At 33.0% G+C, this 14,881-nt stretch overlaps 1 protein-coding gene across 1 annotated transcript; it reads left to right on the top strand.

Moving 5' to 3' along the window:
- The first annotated feature begins 4,198 nt into the window (after window positions 1-4,198).
- On the top strand, window positions 4,199-7,771 carry LOC139857856 (uncharacterized). Its single transcript, XM_071846699.1, has 6 exons — window positions 4,199-4,535; window positions 6,007-6,105; window positions 6,215-6,323; window positions 6,404-6,475; window positions 6,620-6,625; window positions 7,489-7,771. Exons 1-6 carry the CDS (start codon window positions 4,363-4,365, stop codon window positions 7,606-7,608), a joined length of 579 nt encoding a protein of 192 aa, XP_071702800.1. The 5' UTR covers window positions 4,199-4,362; the 3' UTR covers window positions 7,609-7,771.
- Window positions 7,772-14,881: the final 7,110 nt, after the last annotated feature.

Below are 14,881 nucleotides of genomic sequence, written 5' to 3'. Positions count from 1 at the left end.
TATTAAGAGATATTCATACATGATAATATTATGATAATATAATAATTTAAAATCTCATTTGATATTATAAACATTGGGTTAACAACATTTAACAAGATCGTTAACCTAAAGGTTTCGAAACAACACTTACATGTAACGACTAACGATTACTTAACGACTCAGTTAAAATGTATATACATGTAGTGTTTTAATATGTATTTATACACTTTTGAAAGACTTCAATACACTTATCAAAATACTTATACTTAAAAAAAATGCTTACAATTACATCCTCGTTCAGTTTCATCAACAATTCTACTCGTATGCACCCGTATTCGTACTCGTACAATACACAGCTTTTAGATGTATGTACTATTGGTATATACACTCCAATGATCAGCTCTTAGCAGCCCATGTGAGTCACCTAACACATGTGGGAACCATCATTTGGAAACTAGCATGAAATATCTCATAAAATTACAAAAATATGAGTAATCATTCATGACTTATTTACATGAAAACAAAATTACATATCCTTTATATCTAATCCATACACCAACGACCAAAAACACCTACAAACACTTTCATTCTTCAATTTTCTTCATCTAATTGATCTCTCTCAAGTTCTATCTTCAAGTTCTAAGTGTTCTTCATAAATTCTACAAGTTCTAGTTACATAAAATCAAGAATACTTTCAAGTTTGCTAGCTCACTTCCAATCTTGTAAGGTGATCATCCAACCTCAAGAAATATTTGTTTCTTACAGTAGGTTATCATTCTAATACAAGGTAATAATCATATTCAAACTTTGGTTCAATTTCTATAACTATAACAATCTTATTTCAAGTGATGATCTTACTTGAACTTGTTTTCGTGTCATGATTCTGTTTCAAGAACTTCGAGCCATCCAAGGATCCGTTGAAGCTAGATCCATTTTTCCCTTTTCCAGTAGGTTTATCCAAGGAAATTAAGGTAGTAATGATGTTCATAACATCATTCGATTCATATATATAAAGCTATCTTATTCGAAGGTTTAAACTTGTAATCACTAGAACATAGTTTAGTTAATTCTAAACTTGTTCGCAAACAAAAGTTAATCCTTCTAACTTGACTTTTAAAATCAACTAAACACATGTTCTATATCTATATGATATGCTAACTTAATGATTTAAAACCTGGAAACACGAAAAACACCGTAAAACAGGATTTACGCCGTCGTAGTAACACCGCTGGCTGTTTTGGGTTAGTTAATTATAAACTATGATAAACTTTGATTTAAAAGTTTTTATTCTGAGAAAATGATTTTTATTATGAACATGAAACTATATCCAAAAATTATGGTTAAACTCAAAGTGGAAGTATGTTTTCTAAAATGGTCATCTAGACGTCGTTCTTTCGACTGAAATGACTACCTTTACAAAAACGACTTGTAACTTATTTTGCTGACTATAAACCTATACTTTTTCTGTTTAGATTCATAAAATAGAGTTCAATATGAAACCATAGCAATTTGATTCACTCAAAACGGATTTAAAATGAAGAAGTTATGGGTAAAACAAGATTGGATAATTTTTCTCATTTTAGCTACGTGAAAATTGGTAACAAATCTATTCCAACCATAACTTAATCAACTTGTATTGTATATTATGTAATCTTGAGATACCATAGACACGTATACAATGTTTCGACCTATCATGTCGACACATCTATATATATTTCGGAACAACCATAGACACTCTATATGTGAATGTTGGAGTTAGCTATACAGGGTTGAGGTTGATTCCAAAATATATATAGTTTGAGTTGTGATCAATACTGAGATACGTATACACTGGGTCGTGGATTGATTCAAGATAATATTTATCGATTTATTTCTGTACATCTAACTGTGGACAACTAGTTGTAGGTTACTAACGAGGACAGCTGACTTAATAAACTTAAAACATCAAAATATATTAAAAGTGTTGTAAATATATTTTGAACATACTTTGATATATATGTATATATTGTTATAGGTTCGTGAATCAACCAGTGGCCAAGTCTTACTTCCCGACGAAGTAAAAATCTGTGAAAGTGAGTTATAGTCCCACTTTTAAAATCTAATATTTTTGGGATGAGAATACATGCAGGTTTTATAAATGATTTACAAAATAGACACAAGTACGTGAAACTACATTCTATGGTTGAATTATCGAAATCGAATATGCCCCTTTTTATTAAGTCTGGTAATCTAAGAATTAGGGAACAGACACCCTAATTGACGCGAATCCTAAAGATAGATCTATTGGGCCCAACAAGCCCCATCCAAAGTACCGGATGCTTTAGTACTTCGAAATTTATATCATATCCGAAGGGTGTCCCGGAATGATGGGGATATTCTTATATATGCATCTTGTTAATGTCGGTTACCAGGTGTTCACCATATGAATGATTTTTATCTCTATGTATGGGATGTGTATTGAAAAATGAAATCTTGTGGTCTATTATTATGATTTGATATATATAGGTTAAACCTATAACTCACCAACATTTTTGTTGACGTTTTAAGCATGTTTATTCTCCGGTGATTATTAAGAGCTTCCGCTGTCGCATACTTAAATAAGGACGAGATTTGGAGTCCATGCTTGTATGATATTGTGTAAAAACTGCATTCAAGAAACTTATTTTGTTGTAACATATTTGTATTGTAAACCATTATGTAATGATCGTGTGTAAACAGGATATTTTAGATTATCATTATTTGATAATCTACGTAAAGCTTTTTAAACCTTTATTGATGAAATAAAGGTTATGGTTTGTTTTAAAATGAATGCAGTCTTTGAAAAACGTCTCATATAGAGGTCAAAACCTCGCAACGAAATCAATTAATATGGAACGTTTTTAATCAATAAGAACGGGACATTTCACAATAGATGGTTTACTCAGTTTATAGTATCACTATAAATATAGACGCTCCATAAATGTTTTAGTTAGTGGTGTGGGAGCTAAAATTAGTGTAAAACTTGTATATGCTTTCAGTGTGTTCAGAGCTATCAAGGTGTAATAATCTATATGAACTGGTTATATATTCCACTCTAAGATAACCGTGATTCTTTGAGATTTTATTAATAAAAAAATAAGTTGAAAATCACTTTGACTCTTGTTAATTTACATGCTAATTAATCTTATATGTTTAAACTTGTTTAATTTAGCAAAAAGATTGTATTCACCCCTCTACAATATACTAATAGTATATATGACAATATATAATAATAATATTAGATACTAATATTATGATAATTAACCCTTTATACTAAAAGCCACCATTGTGATGTCGTTTTGGTCTATGCAACATCGCTTTGAGTTTTTGTGTCGTATTGCTTTATTCTCGGATCTAAGTTCGGGTTATATATATTTTTATTCAATTGAAACCGTTTGTGGTTTACACGGTGGAATGATCAAATCGTTTAAGGGTTCAATGTTGCTTATCTTTTTCATTTTTCAAGATACGTAATATGTTATTATCATTTATTTATTTTGATATTTTTATTATCGCTTGAATCGAATTAGATTGAATCGAATTGGCAAGGTGACAATGATGACAAAAAAGGCGACTACAACATTGTGGACAATGGTCGATGATGGCGACAATGGCAGTAGAACGGAGAGAAGTACCGGGAGTTTCAGATGTAAAAGATGTAGATGGTTACTTGAATTAATAATTAATAATTTCATAATTTATCACCGAAGCCTTGACTTGAGTGATATATGGGTGAGATCTAACTTGGGGTAGTGTCAACCCATGTTTGATTCTCACTTCAAGTGGAGAATTTTCAACCTTTGATGGTACTGTCAACATCAATACAATTGGGAAGGTCTCTATGGGGGGTTGTCCGAACCTTCGATAGTATTGTCAACATCGTCACGAATTGAGTTTTCTCCTAACGTGTGTGTGGGTGACATATGATCGCAAAGATGGTTAATCACCTATGGATGATGCCGATATTGCCGTTCGAAAAAAAATCATAATTCAAAATTCATAATTATAATTAAATACTTGTAATTAAGTATAATAATAATAATAATAATAATAATAATAATAATAATAATAATAATAATAATAATAATAATAATAATAATAATAATAATAATAATAATTTTATTTATTTAGAAAAACAATAAAAGAACCAGAAGTCCAGAACCGGTTTAGGTAGGACGGGCCTAAATGGGCTGAAACAAGTACAACTGAGTGAGTCGAGCCTGATCCCCAAAACCCTACAATCTGAATCTGGAACATACTCCCCAGTCCGATCTCAAAATTCAATTAATTTTATTTCCAAGACATAAACATAATTTTCAGGATCCGACTGAATCTTAACCTACAATTAACACATCGAAGTTGAAGATGATGAAATCTATTCTGTCTCTAGTAACAATCCTTTTCGTCGTCTCATCGTCGGCCATCGCCGGATCCGATTCTCCGTTCATCGTAGCTCACAAGAAAGCTACACTTAACAGACTCAAATCCGGCGCTGAAAAGGTCTCCGTTTCAATCGATATTTATAATCAAGGATCTGCGTAAGTAATTCAATTCGCGTTTAATTTATTTTATAAAATTCGTTTTGCTATCGATCTTATTAGGCCGGTTGAATTGTTTATGTTGAATTTTTGAATTATGTTGCTGAATGTGATTGCATGTTATTATCATTTTAGGATCAGGTTTGCTTTAATTAATGTAATTAATTGTTTGATCTATGAATATATAAAAATTATAATATTTAATTAATTTTGCCATATCATTAAGTACAATTCAAATAGGAGTCTATCCAGTTATGTTCAATTGGACCATTATAACCTGTTTCTGCATTATTTGTTTCACAGATTTGGTTCATTATCTGCATGCAGCATGCATGTCCTTCTAGTTTTTTAGTAGCCTAATCGGATTCATGTTTCATATTGTAGCTACTGTTGTATTGATTTAAATAATATAATGTTAGAATTGTTTCAATCGTCTTGTTAGCAACTTTCATTTTTCTGTAAGATGTTCAATTGACTTCTCGGAAACGACTTTGTTTAATGTTATCACTACATGGGGTCTATCCTTGTCAGTTAACTGCTAAGATTGAGTTTTTTAGGGGACTTGTTATATGCCATTCCTTGAATGTCTCTTATTAATATTTTAATGAGCTGTGGACCTTCTTTGTCTCTTTTATCACTTTCACTTCATAACAGATAATATAATATGAAATCGGAGCTAAATTTAAAGAACATCTTCAAATTCAAAATGACTTTTACTATTAACATTAAACTGGTTATGCGCCATTTTCGATTTCAAGACTATGAATCTGATTTCATGATCGTACTCATGTATTCAATTAGTTTTAGGACAGTTAATGTTGTTGTTATATTGTTTATATCTGTTCTGTAATCAGGCTAACACTGTTCCTTTCAAAAGACCCTTTAGCTTGAAGACTAAAACTAGATAGGACAGACTAAAATAGAAGTTGCTTATATACGTGGTGTAAAATGAACTTTCATTTTAGTAAGGGACATTTTTTATCTTAATTCTGACAATTAGACCTATGTAGTTATAATGCAGTACAAATGCACGTATACTCATCGCATAATCATTTATGCTTGAAGTACATTAAATTAAATTACAACAACAACAACAACAAAACCCAATACCACATGAGTGGTGTATGGGGGAGGTGAGATGTAGACAATCCTTCCCCTATCCGAGAATAAAGACAAGTCATTTCTCCACCCAGAGTGAAACACTCTCAAAAGTAGAGAAAGTCATCCCTCTCTCTATTCGACGGATAAAGAGATTGCTTCCGAGAGGACCTCCGGCCTTTAAGTAGGAAAAAGTTTTTTTAAAAAAATAAAAAATAATAAATTAAATTGTTCACTATAACAGTCTCCTTTTTTTTTTCTCTCTTTTCTCTTACAAAGATAATATTTTTTATATATCTTGTTTATCTAACTTTTGATGAAGATATCAACCACTCTCTTACATTATGTTAACATTCACTATCTTTTTTTTCAGGACTGCGTATGATGTTAGTCTTACGGATGATGGTTGGTCGTCTGAACTATTCAAACTTACCTCAGGGAACACTACAACCTCTTGGGAAAGGCTTGACGTGTATGTATCAAATTTTAACATGCCTACACACATTTATGCTTTTCTACTGAACCTATTGGTTGCTTTTCTTGAATCTATTCTCACAATGATTGCTTGTTTATACCATCAGCGGTGCTCAAGTATCACATTCATTTGAATTGGAGTCGACTGTGAAAACTGTATTTTACAGCAAACTAGCTGTTGTTACATTCCGTGTGCCCACAAAGGCTGCACTACAGGTTGGTTTATGATAAACTGAAGTAATCTGGTATTCAAGGTTCGTTTATTTTTTTGGCTTACAATATGGTAACTTTTGCAGGAGGCATATACAACTTCACTTTTGCCTCTCGAAATTCTTTCAGACAAGCCTAAAGAGAGTGCACTTAGTGTGGTAAGTCTTTTATTGTCTGAAACAATCTGATAAAGCAGTTGAGGATTTGGAAAATTTCAATCATATGTCTGATCTTATAACTTATTATTTTGCTTTGCTGTTTTTCTCTGCATGATTTGTGCTTGATACCTGCAACCCTTTCAGGCTAAGGTATGAATACTCTTGTCATCATTGTGTTTTTTTTGTGATCCCTTTTAATGATGTCGTTTTAAAAACTATTTGACACAAGTGGCGAAAGGGTTGAGTGATGGGTCGAAACATAGTTTGGTTGGGTAACTACTAACGTTATTTTTAGCATGTCGTTGACTTAAAAAAGTACTTTGGGTGACTTGTGAGCCAATTAATCCGTTCCCTTTTGACCTTCATTTTTTTGGACCCATGTGTTTCGTATGTTAAAAAACCACCCAAATTGACCAATCGATAAGTAAATATGACCTCTGCAAATAGCCATTGATCATTAACATAGTTTTGAACAATTCTCCGACTAAGGCTGTGAAAATCGCTAATCGCGAATTAATCGGCAGGTACCTTGTAGAGATTAACCGCAGGGATTAATCGGAAGTTGACCAACTTTGAGTTTGACCAATATTGACTGAAAAATTCGGACTTTCCAGGACCTATTGTTAAGAATAGTGAATTATTCTCATTAATCTCCTTTAACCTTGACCGATCATAACCCGTTGACCAGCCGTGACCAATTTTATTGATTTTGTCAAGATTGGTCGGCCTTTATAACCGATTGATCGGGGATTAATCCCGATTTTTACAACCATGTCTTCACTTCTCACTATCTCAGTTGGTTCTCCATCCCTGGCGTTAGGATAAATTTCAACAACGTTTTGTTTTTTTGTTCCTATAAAAATCATGATACGGTATGATTCAATTCATTAAAAAAAAAAAACGTAAATAAAGATCACATCAACTTTGCAAACCTTTCTACACCAGTTATACATTTCTTGTATATGTTACACTGAAACCTTTTGTATAATATTTATTTATAACTAAATGTGCAGAAATTGTTAGGTAAGTATGGCTCGTTGGTATCAGTAATCTCGATTGTGGTTTTATTTGTGTACCTGGTGGCAACTCCGTCCAAGTCTGGTGCTGCAAAGGGAAGCAAGAAGAAACGTTGATGAATGATTAGTGTCTGTAATGTAATCTGCTGTAGAAGCTTCAAAACCAATCTTTGTGTTTTGACATACTTTTTTGTAAAATGTTTAAATGAGATAGTCTACTTTGTAAAAGGCTTTTAGTCTTATTTTCGTATATTTGAAAGAGTTGATTATGGAGGAGAAATTGTGATGTTCTTGGTTTTAGATGCGTTGAACTATTACTATTAGTTTTAACCTGCAAAAAATATTATTATTAATTGTCAATTAAAATTAAGTTTACGATAGTAGTTAGGGGGTGTTTGGCTTAGCGCTTTGAAAAATGATTATGCGTTTTAAATAATCATAATCAAATAATTAGCTGTATCAAAACGTGATTTAGTTTAACACTGTGTGGATTTGATTAGGTTGTTTAATATCGCAATAATCAGATAATTGATTTTTTTAGTGTTTGGAATATCAGATTATTTGATAACTTAACATGTAAAATTACCAAAAAGTGTATTTCTTTTAAATAATAAATATACATATTTGATATGTAATAAAACATTTTGTAATTTACGTAGTATCGGTACACATATATTAGTAAAAACGTGTATTACATTTTACTGTTATAAGGGAATATAAAACAAAAAATAAATAAATTAATGGGTGCAGTAAGCTTTTGGTGTGGCAATATGTAGTGGGTAAAATTACCACATAACATAAGGCATGAGTCTTTGAGGGTACTCAAGTAAATTTGATAAGAAATAGATAATGCGTTTTGGTTGCAGTAAGGCCTACGTCACTGTTTCAAAACAGCGATTTGAGGCAACTTATGTAGTGACCCGAACTTTTTCATGTTTATATATATTAAATGAAATTGTTATTTACATGATTAAGTGTTTCCAACATGTTAAGCAATCAAACTTGTTAAGACTTGATTAATTGAAATAGGTTTCATATAGACAATTGACCACCCAAGTGGACCGGTGATTCACGAACGTTAAAACTTGTAAAAAGTATATGATGTCATATATATATATATATATATATAGATATAGTTAACATGGTATTATGATAAGTAAACATATTATTAAGTATATTAACAATGAACTACATATGTAAAAACAAGACTACTAACTTAAGGATTTCGAAACGAGGCATATATGTAATGATTATCGTTGTAACGACATTTAATTGTATATATATCATATTAAGATATATTAATACATCATAATATCATGATAATGTAATAATTTAACATCTCTTTAGATATTGTAACGACCCGGATTTTTCCGATCGTTTTATACATATAAGATTAATATTTACATAAATTAAACATTACCAACATGATAAGTAATCCTATTTGTTGAGTCTTATGTTTTCGAAAAGAGTTTTACACAACGTTTGACCGTCCAATTTGATCGATGATATCACGAACTATATAACATACGATAATTATACGATTGTGTACATATACGTATTTATACAAATTTAACATGATCTAAGGATGGTTTAACATCTCATTGTGTACTAATAACAATGAGTTATAAGTATACTTTGAGACTACTAACTTAAGTTTTCAAAACGGTAACTATACGTAACGTTCTTTGACATATATACCTATAACCTATAATGCTTATACAAGTATCGTATAAATACGTATTTAATCACTTTTAAATGGCTTAAATACATAAAACAATATAAGTATATTCACAAAAAATAGTTATATTTGAATGCTCGTTCCGTTTTCTCAAGATTTCTACACGTATACCTAGGGTATATGTACCCGTATTGTACGCAGCTTCTAGATGTATTTACTATTGATAAATATCAATTATTAGACCTCAATTATATGTTCTTGGCAGCCTTTGTTAGTCAACAACATGTGGGATCAAGTGTTAACATCTAGGAAGACTTATGAGCTAAAAATCAAAACAAAAATCCTTATATATACATGCATATACACGTTTTACATACACATACATACACTTTCATATCAACTTTCTTTCAAGCTAAATGATCTTCTAAACTCTCTCATCTTCAACCTTCAAGTGTTCTTCAAGGTCTTCATAAGTTTCTAGCTTCATAATCAAGGTAAAACTATGTTTAAACTTTGATTCAATTCATGTAAGTTAATTATCTTAAATCAAGATATAAACTTACTTACAACCTTTGTTTCTTTTCATGATTTCACTTCTTAATCTTCCAAGTCATCAAGAACAAGTTCATATCTTGTTTATTCAGTAACTTTCTTCATCATACTTGAGGTATAACCTTGGTTCATCACCTTGTTCAATTCATATATAACTATCTTACTACGAATATATAACAACAAGAACATAGTTTGAATGATTTCAAACTTGTTCGCAAACTAAATAGATCCTTCTAACTTGACTTTTAAAACACTTCAAGACCTGTAATATGTCATAATGATATGCTAACTTAACAAGATACAACTTGATTTTACAAAGAACACCTTAAAACTGAATCTACGTCGTCGGAGTGCAACTGGGGGTTGTTTTGGGTTGGATGATTAAAAACCATCTTAAACTTTGAATTGGAAGTTTATATTCTGGAAAAATGATATTTCCTATGAATATGTTAAAATATAAAAATCTCATGGTGTAACTCAAAGTGTAAGTAATTATATAGAGATGATCATCTAGACGTTGTTTTTACGACGGAAATGATCACTTTCATAAGATTCACCCAAGTTTGACCTATTACCTGTGATTTTGAATGCAAACCAAGGTATTTACAGTTCATATTCATAAATAATGGCTCGATCCAAGGAAGTGACAAGTTGAACCAACAAAAACGGAGTTGTATTGAAGAAACTACGGCTAAAACAAAATCGGGTATCCGAAGCTAGTTTAGCTACGAAAATATTTTGAGTAAAACTAAACTAATCATATATTTTCTAATTAATATGATATTTTATATATATTTACTCATGATTTGATTTTAAATATATTTCAGGACCACCCGTAAACAACACGTGAAGATTAATTATAAGACCTCATGATTGTACACAACACGTCATTTGACAATACGGTACTTTGGGTCACGATTTTAAATCATAAGACACCATGTACACAATACGCCATTTGACAACACGGTACCATGGGTCAGCATTAATTCTGATCAATACGAATACGATGGGGTCTTTATTTTATTAAGCAACTAATTGTGGACCACTAACATCGGATTGCTAACTACGGACTAATAGATATTAAAAGTATTATAAGTATATATGTAACGATTATTTGAAAAGAAAACATGTTGATATATTATATATGGTTAGGTTCGTAATATCTATCGGAGACCAGGTCGTGTTATATATCTTCAAGACAAAAGTTAATATATAGTCCCACTTTTAAACTCTAAATATTTCGGGATGAGAATACATACATTTTATGATTTACGTTATGGACACAAGTGATTAAAAATATATTCTACGTTGAGTTGTACCACTGGCATACTTTCCTGTAGCTTGGTAACTACTATTTACATGCGGTATTGTAACCGCGAATCCTGTTGATAGATCTATTGGGCCTGACAACCCCAACCGGACTGGACGACCAGTATTCAACGGTTGCACAGTACTTCGTTTCGGTGACTACACTTGGTACGGTGTAGTGAAATTTTATAATAAAGGGAATATGCGATGTTGATTAAACGTTAAGTATGGTTATCAAGTGCTCAACCACTTAGAATATTTTTATTAAAACGTTTAAGTATATGAAATCTTGTGGTCTATATTTATAACGCTGCTAGCATTAAACCTATATCTCACCAACTTTATGTTGACGTTTTAAGCATGTTTATTCTCAGGTGATAAATAAAAGCTTCCGCTGCATTATGCCGAATTTAAGCAAGATTTGGAGTATGCATATTTGTGTCAAAAATAAAACTACATATCGGAAGATTTGTAATGTGAAATATGTTGGAAAACGTATTGTTATTATCAAATGTAAAATTTGTAAGACTAAGATTATCGCTAAACGATAATCATTATTATGTTGTTTAAATCCTTTGGTTGTAATAAAGGTTATGGTTTGTATTAGAAAAACGAATGCAGATTTTGAAAAAATGTCGCATATAGAGGTCAATACCTCGCAATGAAATCATATGTTATTGTATTCGTCCTTATGGATTGGGATGGGCCGTCTCATGTGGTATCAGAGCGGTGGTCTTAGCGAACCAGATTTTTGCATAAAACGTGTCTAAACTAGTTTTTGATGCATTAGTGAGTCTGGACTTTGAGCGTGACTGATTTCGAAAATTATTACTTATCATTGTTGGTTAAAAATTAATATGTAAATATTATGTGGTACTAACGTGCTAGTTATTGTGTGATAGATGTCTGGCTCAAAATTTGTTATCACATTCAGCGACTCCGAACTAGAATCCCCAGATAGTGTTCCAGTCATTAACCTATCCGACGATGAAAACGACACCTTTTGGGAAGACTCACAATTTCCGAATGAACCAATTGAAGAGGAACCGGAAAGTGATTCTGAGGAGGAAGAAATACAGGAAATTACGAAAGACAAGTTCGAACGAGGAAAGAAACGAAAGGCTACTGAATTGGAAAATCTAAATCCCGAGTTTAGTGAGGATGTTGTGGCACCAACTCCACCAAATACTACCACCCCTATTCCAGCTATTCCTATTAGTTCTATCTCGGCATTCAGTTCTTCGGCCCCTCAGCCAAAACGCAGGGAGATAGCCAGAATAAGCGTTAAGCGATTTTTTTGAACACAAACGTTTTGGGTTAAATGATGCGCTGTTGTTTTAAACCATGGGATCATATAACGTTTTGTATAATATTACTAGTGTGGTTTGCTTAATGTTTGATGTAAGATAAGCATGTGTAAAATAGTGAAGTGTGAAATGCAATAATTTTCCATGGTGGAGTATTATTTGGATGGTAGTAATTAATTTCCGTACTAAGCTATTAAGTATGAACTTTAACGGATAGGTACTACCCTAGATATAATTATAAAATGCTAATAGGAAGAAAAGGCTTTTATAATAATAACTGGTTCATATTATTAATAAGCTACGATGTACTGTAAATACACACTACATCTATAATATTCTATGTGAATAATTATTTTTTTCATTCTTATTGAAGAATATGGCGCGATTGAACCGAATGACGGAACAAGAAATCGAGGAGCTCATCAATCAGTGAGTGAACGACAGAATGTTAGGGGTCAAGGCTGCAAAAGGTGCTGCAGTTAACCCAAATCCTCGTGTGGGATGCACCTACAAAACTTTTCAAGGTTGCAAGTCCTCATCATTCAGTGGAACAGAAGGACCGATCGGTTTAACCCGGTGGATCGAAAAGATTGAGTCTGTGTTTAAAATCAGTGGTTGTATTGAGAAGGACATGATCAAGTATGCATCGTGCACCTTACAAGATAGTGCACTCACGTTGTGGAAAAACTATGTGAAGGCCGTAGGAGGAGATGTAGCTTATGATACTCCATGGGAAGAATTCAAAACAATGCTAATCAACGAGTATTATCCAAGGAACGAGGTTAGGAAGTTGGAAGATGAACTACGAAGCCTGAAAGTTGTTGGTACTGAACTCACCAACTACAATCAGCGATTCATGGAATTAGCTTTGCTATGTCCCGAATTGGTACCAACCGAAGAACGGAAGATAGAACTGTACAAGGATGGTTTACCTAAAAATGTCAAGGCAAATGTTACAACATCGAAACCCAAGACTATTCATGAAGCCATCACCATGGCAAACGAGTTGATGGACCAGATTATTCTGGATAAGAACACCGATGTCAAGACATCGGAAAACAAAAGAAAGTGGGAAGGTAATCATCAACAATTCAACAAGAAACAAGAAACCACGCAAGGTGCGGGTAGTGGTTCAAGCTCAGGTTACAAAGGACGAAATCCTTTATGTAATAGATGCCACAAACATCACTCTGGTTATTGTAATGTGGTGTGCAACAATTATAATCGAAGGGGTCATCTTGCTGAAGATTGTAGGATTCCCGTTACAAATAAAAATGGCACCAAGACTCCTGCCACCAATGCAAATAGAACTGCCCTGGCCACTGTTACTTGTTATGGATGTGGGAAACAGGGTCACATTAAGAGCCAGTGCCCGAATCCAGAGAAGAATAACGGACCTGCACGTGGAAGAGCATTTATTATTAATGCTAGAGAGGCGTGTGAATACCCGGAGCTTGTTACGGGTACGTTTACCATTAATAACTTATCAGCATCTATTATATTTGATACTGGTGCCGATAGAAGTTACGTGTGTAGAGACTTTTACGCTAAATTGAATTGTTCATCATTACCTCTAGATGCTAAGTACATGATTGAGTTAGCTAATGGTAAACTAATTAAAGCCGATAAAATTTGCCGTGATTGTAAAATAAATTTAGCCGTAGAAACGTTTAAAATTGATTTGATACCCGTAGAATTAGGAAGTTTTGACGTAATAGTTGGCATGGACTGGATGTCCAAAATAGGAGCTGAAGTTGTGTGTGCCAAGAAGGCAATTCGCATTCCTCGTAAAGATAAAATGCCAGTAATGATTTATGGAGAGAAGGGTAACTCAAAGTTAAAACTCATTAGCTGTTTGAAAGCTCAAAAGTGCTTGAAGAAAGGGTGCTATGCTACCCTAGCACATGTTAATAAAGTCGAAACGAAAGAAAAAGAGAAGTGCATCAACGGCGTGCCTGTGGCAAGAGATTTTCCTGAAGTCTTTCCGGAAGAGTTGCCAGGATTACCTCCATTTAGATCTGTAGAATTTCAAATAGATCTAGTACCAGGAGCTACACCAGTGGCTCGTGCTCCATACAGACTTGCACCATCTGAGATGAAAGAGTTACAAAGCCAGTTACAAGAATTACTGGACCGTGGTTTCATTTGACCGAGCACTTCACCGTGGGGAGCTCCGATTTTATTCGTCAAGAAGAAAGATGGATCCTTCCGAATGTGTATAGACTACTGTGAATTAAATAAATTAACTATCAAGAATCGGTATCCACTACCGAGAATTGACGACTTATTTGATCAACTGCAAGGATCATGTGTTTACTCGAAAATCGACCTAAGATCGGGCTATCATCAACTACGCGTCAAAGAAGAAGATATTCCAAAAACTGCTTTCCGGACACGCTACAGTCATTACGAATTTTTGGTCATGCCGTTTGGATTGACGAATGCGCCAGCTGTATTCATGGACCTCATGAATCGAGTTTGTAGTCCGTATTTAGATAAGTTTGTTATCGTTTTCATTGACGATATTCTCATCTATTTCAAAAAT

The sequence above is a fragment of the Rutidosis leptorrhynchoides genome, chromosome 7 (assembly GCF_046630445.1).
Source record: "Rutidosis leptorrhynchoides isolate AG116_Rl617_1_P2 chromosome 7, CSIRO_AGI_Rlap_v1, whole genome shotgun sequence".
In the NCBI taxonomy this organism is placed as follows: domain Eukaryota; kingdom Viridiplantae; phylum Streptophyta; class Magnoliopsida; order Asterales; family Asteraceae; genus Rutidosis; species Rutidosis leptorrhynchoides.
Note: the sequence above shows the minus strand (reverse complement) of the source record. Positions and strands in the feature narration are given on the sequence as shown.